We start from the raw sequence: 8914 nt of genomic DNA on the forward strand, positions 1-8914 counted from the left end.
ATTGGGAGCAACTTGGTTTGCCTGTGCCGTAACAGCGAAATTCTTGGAAGCCTTGCGCTTCCTAGACTTTCTCGAAGACTCAGCTTTCTTACCCTTTTGTTTCACGTTCTTGTCAGACTGTTTCTTGTCGCCCTTCTTGTGGAGTTTACCTTTCCTGATCTGGGACTCAGTCAAGGTTGTAGCTAACTCAATGGCCTGACGAAAAGTGGTAGGGTTGCTACCAGTAATGATATCTTGCACAGGATTAGGCAGGCCATCGACATACCTTTCATTGGCTTTATCCAGCTGGGTAACCATTGTGGGACATAGTAAACTCAACTCCTCATATCTGTCGGTATAAGCACGGTGTTCACCACTGTCTTGTTTTAAATCATCAAATTCCCTTCCCAAAGCCCTGAGTTCATGACGAGGACAGAATTCCCTCATCATTAGAGCCCTAAGCTCTGCCCAGGGCTGAGCTAAAGCAACATCAGCGCCACAATCTCTCATTACTCCATTCCACCACGTAAGAGCCCTCTTTTGAAATACACTGGAAGCAAACTCGAGTTTACGATTATCGGGACACTGGACATGGCGATAAGTACTCTCACTACTCTCAAACCACTGTAGGAGCCCAGTTGCTCCTTCAGAACCACTGAACTTGAGCGGTTTAGCCGAATTGAATTGTTTAAAGTTTCATGCAGCAGGTGCATTAACATTGTTGTTGTTGGCTTGGTTAATTTGAGCGATGAGATTTGGAGTGCAGCAGCCATTTGCTGTGCAATGATAGCCGCCAGTTCGGCATTAGGTTGTTGTGCATCTCATCCAGGAGGCATTCTAAAAGAGGAAACATGAGAGAAAACGAGTGAGATGATATGATGAAAAAAATGAGATGTCATCAGATAAAAATGTGATGCTACAAATATCGACAAAAAGCAAGGATGGTAGTCATTCGTTCGTTACCACAAAGCAAACAAACGACACACAGTGACTAATCAAAGTAAATGGGTTATAATGTATCGCGAAGACATGCTTTAGCCTATAAGTGGACACTCACCCCAAGAGTTCCCAGGTAAGAGTGACTGGTCCGATTATGTGGATTTGTACGAATACTCTAGCCTAGACAGAAAACTCGAGGTACAGGCACCCGCCCTTCCAGATTGCACGTGTTCACATTATTTAGACCCAAAATTTAACGAGATTTTGAAAATTTGGAAGGCATTAAGCCAAAAGAATCATTCAAGAATGGATGATTGATTTTCAAAATTGTTTAGGAAATTTGTGTTCTCGTTTTGGCAATCACCTAAAGATAGGTGACGTGTATGTTATAAGATCTAAACACAGAATAACTCATGTTAGGGTCCTAGAAAGGTTATAGTCTAGGTCAAAGCATTACTAATAACCTATTTCCCTATAACCTTGAGCTCTGATACCAACTCTTCTGTCACACCCTGACCGCGTAAAATAACAAACCGCAGCGGAAACGTCAGGGAGGGGAGCGACAGAATTATTGTTTCACAACCATGGAATTTAAAGTCTAGTTTTATGTAGAATTAAAGTGATTACATTGTCTTAAAAACATAGAAAACATAGCACATGTTAAACTGTTCTTGCATTTTTTAAGTCACTAAGGCCCAAGTCCGCCTAATTGTATCACGATCCTTTTAATGCATTAGCTCCTGAAAACACATGTGAAAATAGGTACGTCAGCATAAAAATGCATGTGAGATACATAGGTTTTGTTGATGAAGGATTCATGACTTGTAATTAAAAGAAAATGTTTAACAAAAGCAGTCATGAACCTTTAAAAGTGTTTTTTTATAAATCATATGAAAATCGATAAGAAAATCAGACGATATAAAAGAAAGGTGTATGGCTAAGTGAATAGCCAAGTAAAAATGATTTTGTATAAAATATGCCGTTTGTAAAACAATGTCTTGTGAAAATATGTCATTTGTATAAAATGTATCATGTCTTTGTCGAAATGATTTAGATCACGCTACGATATGTAATATCATAAAAGCACTTATATATAGGAAGTACCAGCGGTGTATCCACCATGCTTTTATCATATTACACACGTCTCGTTATATAAATCACTTACCGAATAACCACCAAAATGTCTTGTTTAATCTTATGTCAAATGTGCATGTATAACAATGTTTAATGTCTCAATGTCATGTGTAAATCATGTATTGTATAGCAAATGTCAAGTAACAACAATGTCTTGTATGGTGAATAAAAAGTATTTACTCAAACCACATGTATATGTCAATGTATAATCAAATGTCATGTGAAACCAAATGTCATGTACAAAACAATATCTTTGAATGAACAGTAGTTTATGCAGTAATGTTTATCGCATATATTCAAGCCTTGCGACTGTTGGATAAACCCTTAACAAGTTAAAGGTTTATCAATTATGTATATCGGATTCTGTCATTCCTTACTTCCAAACAAACCCAGGAAGCCAGGAACGGGATTTGTCAAGTCCTATGGTACCACTACATACTACCGAGCGGTGTGATCGATGTTAATGAACGTATTTTTGTCCCGTTAAACATACCAAATGTAAGCATGTGCCCATATGCCGAGTAAACATATGCAGCAAAAATGTAATGTAAAACAATGTGCCCATATGCTGAGTAAACATATGCAGCAGAAATGAATGTAAAATAATGTGCCCATATGTTGAGTAAACATATGCAGCAGAAATGAATGTAAAATAATGTGCCCATATTTTGAGTAAACATATGCAGCAGAAATGTAATGTAAATCAATGTGTCCATATGCTGAGTAAACATATGCAACAAAAGTGTTTATGAAATCAATGTGCTAGCATGCTTAGTCAACATACATACATAGCAAAGCATAAATGAAATCATGTACTATATGCGTACTAATGACCATAGCAAGTATATGTCATGAAAGCACGAAAAACACGAATGTAACAAGTAGGTACATGTGTATCACCCCAAAATTTTTGAAAACAGTAAAAGAGGGGACTATGTACTCACTTGATATTTCTTAATAGTCTTGGAATAACAACCAAGTAACGCTCGAAGGATCACGGAATCAAACGGCACCTAATATAGGTAACTATGTTAATAAACCGGACCTAAATCGGAAGATTGGATAGAATGAGATTTCGTAAACCAAATGAGTATTGGAACTCATATGATATGGTTTAACAAAGCCTACATTCTAAGTTGAAACTTATCCTAAGTGCTTATGACCCGTTACGACTCGTTAAGGTAGTTTACGCTACTTTAACGTGTCGTTCGCGCAAAAGCGTGTTAGGAAGGTCTAACTAGCCCTACGACAAGTATTATATGCCTTAACATGTTTAATAACATTGCATAATCAGTTTAGATGTCAAAATTTAGGTTACATATGCTTAAAATGAAATTATGGGTAAAAAGGGCATTTTGGTCATTTTCCTAAGGCATTAAACTACCTATCATACAACTAATTAAACTAAGTGACCATAAGGTATAACCTTAGAAGGTTATTCCCTATACAACAACGGTCACAAAACATGTTTGGTCGGATGTTAATGATCGACCAAACAGGTCGGGTTCGAAAGTCTAAGCGGTGGTTTAGACCGCTTATCTTACGACCATAACTAAGCACTAAACTAAAAGTGACGAGCTAAACATGTTTAACTAAGTTAGAAAATAGGACTGATATCAAAACAAAGTGTTTTGATACCCGAAAATAGTTTCCTCACAAAATGCACATAAACGTGCATTTTGATCAAAACTTCGACTCGTCACTTCGACTAATCAACGTGGTAATCAGTAGGTATAGTCACAAGGAACTATAATCATCGTGATTACGCTCACGTTGCAAAGTTCAAACGAACTTTGACTTGACCAATCATGGTCAAAGCAGAAAGTCAAACACTGTTTGACTTTCATGCTTGAAATACATAACCAAGCATGAAAGAAACTTACAAGAGGTCCAAGCTTGGATGAAGAACAAAGAATACTGAAGTTTGAAGCCTTCAACCAAGAGGGATAGCTTTAAGAGAGCAGGTTTAGAAGAAAAGGATGAATGAGAAATGGAATGAGCAAAAATCCTTTCTATTTATAGAGTTTCAAGCACCATTAGGATCATTGCAAGTGTATTTGAGTGGATCAAGGCATGATCTAGACCTTACACTTGTTATTCTCTGATTTGGCACCTTGGTGAGCACACAAACCAGCTCATAGAATGCTAAAACAATGATCAAAACAGGTTGCACAGCTGGGTTTTAAGAAAAAATGGTTTCTGCTGATCTGGAGAAGGCTTACGGGCCGTAAGCATGTCCCATACGGTCTGTATGGGACCTGCAGACCAGCTAAGTTTGAAAAATGGCAGTTTTGGTCCATGTGTGCGTATTGTTGCGTTTTCGCACTTCTAGCATCCGTCAAGCCCGTTTTCAAGCTCCTTGATGTAGCTAAAGTATATTTAACTTGGATTATGCTCAAAAATGTCACGGATGTCGGTTCATTTGGCTGTACGGTTGCGTTGTTCGGTTAACTACGACGGAAATCGTAACGGATGCGAAAACGATCCAAATTGCGAAACGAATGAAGTTTTTGCATTCCAATCACTAAAGTACAATATTTTAATGACTAAAAAATTTTTGGATATCCGGATATGTTCAGAACGTAAGATATGCGCGTAAATGCAAACTTATGCACTTTTGACGCTTTTAGTCCCTGTGATCAAATAAGCGTATTTTCGCACACCGAACCCCTCAAAACTTATTTCTAAGCTATGTTAAGGGTATTTTAGGTATGTTTAGCTTATGATCATGTTTCGGAATGTACGTTGCTATACGAATCAGTAGACTTTTGCAGTTTGTCGCAAATAGTCACTGTAGGCGAATAAACTTGTTTTTGCCATACCAAACCCTTCAAAACTTATTTCTAAGTTAGGTAGAGGTTATTTAAGGTATGTTGAGAATATGTTACTATTCCGGAGGGTTTGTCGCGTTAAACTGATTACGTTTACGCATCAGTTTGCGTATAACTTTCCAGAAAGCGATTTAGAGTTTAATATCGAACAAAATCAAAATGTACAAAATGTAAAACATAAATAAACAAATATTGAGATCAAATCATGTTGTTTTATTGATAATTGAACAGTTCAGAGTTGTACAATGATTACACAAGCACAGATGTCACAAAACACCTTTTAAAAAAAACTACTTATTGACTTATTGGCTCATAAGCTAACCCAAACACTTTTTTAAAAAGTCCTTTTCAAAAAGTCATAAGTTAATAAGTCCTTCTCACAAAAAGTCCTTTTTAACTTAAATAAGCTAACCCAAACACCCCCAATGAAACCATGGAGCTGAAAAAGGTTGGTTCAATTTAATAGGCATGTTTTCAAAATAATGAGCATTCTGCATGTTTTCACCATATATTTTCAATCCTTTTTGTTTCACATTCTTCAAACCATCTAAGATTTTCACATATCACCCTAATTTTCTCCATCAAGCAATCCCAAAATGTTACTGCAAATGTCAGATTTAGAACAAGAATAACCACTCCTCAAAAAGTCATACCAAATTCATGAAGATGAAAAATCAAGTGGTGATCTGGATGGATGAATTCAACAACTGGATTTGTATTTGTCATTATTGGGATTCAATCAATGTTCTTATATTCAATATGTGATATGTCATATTTATCTACTATTTGAGCTTGATGTTCACTAGGCGTCTCCTACCCGTCACCACCCTCTAATTCAACCTTGTAGTTTGGCTTAATTTGGTAGGCAACATGTGGTTCAATGGCGATGATGAGGGCTATTACGGACGATGTTGCAGGTGTGGAGGAGGCAGTGTTGAGAAAAAAAAAAGGCAAGTTTTGTCAGATGGTGGTGGCTTTGTCGGATTGTGGTGGTGCTGCCGGTGGTGGTGTCGCATGTGAGAAAAAAAGGGGAAGATTGGGGACTGGGCTAGGGTTGGGTTTAAAAACTTTAATTAATTTCTTTTTATTATATTGGTGGGTCCACTTGGCTTTAATTAAATTTCTTTTTTATTGTTTTAATTTTTATTTTTGTAGCAGGGACAATTTCGTAATTTTGTACACACTTAACTGAATAACTTAACGTCCATCCACTTTAGGGACTATCCGAGTAATAAGTAAGCAAACCACAGGGAGCAAACATGCTATTTTGAAAAAATGGAGACTAAAGGTGAAAAAATTGTATACTACAGGGACCATCCGGGCAATTAACTCATCTATTTATTATATACTACAGTTTGTAATGTATTTATAATATACTACATTTGTTTTTTTTTATTTTCATATCTAAATTTATTAATTGTTGTTTGTTACATATATAATGTTGTTGGTTGGAATGATTTGATAAAATTCTGGGGGGAATTCCATGGGGCAAGATGGGTATTTTTAAATGTTCAACGAGCTAAGGAAAGATTTTGCTTGCAATAGATCAAGACCCTTAATATTTCATAATATCGTGTTTATCAAAATCATATTCCGATATTATTTTTTCTTTATATTCAGTATTGTGTGTTTATTTATTAGTTGAAATATTTTAACGTTATCATTTGTCTTTCTTTTATTTATCATAAGTCATTAGTACGGTTTTAACATTGTGCTAGATGTTTAAAAACCTATGTTTAATTATACCAAAACTTTAAAATTCGTTTATTGATAACTTATTGTATTCTTTTAAATACAAAGTTACTTATAAAATTAGAATATAAAACTTTCTCGAGCCCGAAAAGCAGTCTCGTGTGATAACCTAGTTAATTAAATATAAATATAAAACAAGGCCCACTTTTATATATTAATAATTTATTAATTAATAATTTAATCAATAATCTTAGGAGGATAAAAAACGATTTTAATTATTTTTTTGTTAATTTGTTTTAAAAAATTTACATAAATGGTCCTTGAAGTTATAAATGGGTGTTTTAGGCATTTCATTGAAAATTATCAGAAAAACTAACATAAGTTAGTCTTAGTACTCCAGATTGTTACAAAATCAAACGCTAAAACGTCATATTGTTACTTTAAACTATTAGTATCTAAGATTGTTATTTTCCACAAACCATAGAGAATAACGCTGTAACTAAACTCTATAAATTATAATTGATTCGTATAATTTTAGTACTAACTATATAATATTTCATTTATGTAAGCTGTGTAATACACGAGTTTCTAATCTAGTTTAAAAATAAAAATAAAAAACAAAAAAGTTACAAATGACTTAAACTATATAGTTTATAGATTCTCACATGCATTGTAATTCACTTTTAAAATTAGGTTTTTTAAGTTTTTGGCTAGTAAAAGTACACACACCGAAAAAAAAAAAATAATAATAATAATAATAATAATAATAATAATAATAATAATAATAATAATAATAATAATAATAATAATAATAAATAAATAAAATTGTATGTCATGAGTATGTTTGAGATTGTACCTACATCACTATAGATGTACAAGACATTCAGAAAAAATGTGTTTTAATTATATACGAGCCTAAAAACTTGGATAATTTCATTATAATTATCGAATGATATACAAACAATTTTTATCCACAAAGTTACTATTATACCCAATAACTAACCATCATATGGACCAAAACGTTAAGAGGTTCTCACCAAATGTGTGTTTTCCTATTTGCTATAATTGTAAATGATGGAATATTTAAAGGATCATATTTGTAACTTAACTCAACAAGATTTCCTTATAAATAGCTTACTTGTAGGCGTGTGTTAGCCACACTCATATCACTTTGCTTTACTCAATTCTAATGGCTACAATCCCCGACGATGACATGGTGCACCACCAAACAACGGTCGAGCTTGAGTCTAAGGACTTGTTTGACTACTCAAAACGATCCCAATGGCTACGAGCAGCTGTTCTGGGAGCCAACGATGGGTTAGTCTCGACGGCTTCCCTAATGATGGGTGTTGGAGCCGTTAAAAAAGACATGAAAGCCATGATCTTGACCGGCTTTGCTGGCTTAGTAGCCGGAGCTTGTAGTATGGCTATTGGAGAATTTGTTTCCGTTTACTCACAACTCGATATAGAGGTTGCCCAAATTAAAAGAGAGATCAACCGAAGAGATATTGTTGACGCTGAGGTCGAAAGTCTGCCAAACCCATGGCAAGCCGCGGCTGCATCAGCTCTAGCTTTTTCGTTGGGGGCTATAGTGCCTTTGTTAGCCGCTTCTTTTATTAAGCCTTACAAGGTGAGGATTTTGGTGATGGCTGCAGCAGTGACAGTGGCACTGGCCGTTTTTGGATGGTTGGGGGCCGCGTTGGGGCGGGCACCGACTGTCAAGTCTACCATTAGGGTGGTGGTTGGAGGTTGGATGGCTATGGCAATTACATATGCTTTAACAATGTTAATTGGTGCAAAGGGACTCCATTGAAGTGCATGCGCCATTTCGTCTTATATCATGGTTTCAATGTTTTTTTTTTCTTTTCTTTCCGGGTCAACATCTAGTATTTGTGTACGTAAATATATACAGGAACTAATGAATACAATTGGTAAGCATATGTTATATAATATGAGTGATTATTTTTTTTCTTTCTAATTGGTAATTGTTTTTCGTATAATATGAGTGAATATTTTTTCTTTCTCATTTATATTTGTTTTGCGTAAGAATATCATTTTTTTTGGTTTATAACATGAATACAACCACTCATCTAGTTACCAAAATAACCAAAATTATCCTTATTTTGAAAAAAAAAAAAAAAAAAAAAAAAAAAAAAAAAAAAAAAAAAAACTAAGTATATGCATTGACTCAATGGTGACAAATTTGATGAGTATTAAATTTCTACATTTAGTGTTATCAAAATGTTGTTTAGAAAAAAAAAAATCTTACCTAAATAAATAAAAGCTATTGAATATGAGCGATTTTCATTTGTCTCATATGGAAATCCTAGGGAAATACA

At 34.8% G+C, this 8914-nt stretch overlaps 1 protein-coding gene across 1 annotated transcript; it reads left to right on the forward strand.

Annotated features, from left to right (window-relative positions):
* The first annotated feature begins 7737 nt into the window (after positions 1 to 7737).
* LOC110915829 (vacuolar iron transporter homolog 2) lies at positions 7738 to 8594 on the forward strand. The gene has a single exon (XM_022160577.2). It carries the CDS (start codon positions 7765 to 7767, stop codon positions 8386 to 8388), a length of 624 nt encoding a protein of 207 aa, XP_022016269.1. The 5' UTR covers positions 7738 to 7764; the 3' UTR covers positions 8389 to 8594.
* The last annotated feature ends 320 nt before the right edge of the window (positions 8595 to 8914 follow it).

This window comes from Helianthus annuus, chromosome 2 (genome assembly GCF_002127325.2).
Source record: "Helianthus annuus cultivar XRQ/B chromosome 2, HanXRQr2.0-SUNRISE, whole genome shotgun sequence".
Lineage (NCBI taxonomy): Eukaryota > Viridiplantae > Streptophyta > Magnoliopsida > Asterales > Asteraceae > Helianthus > Helianthus annuus.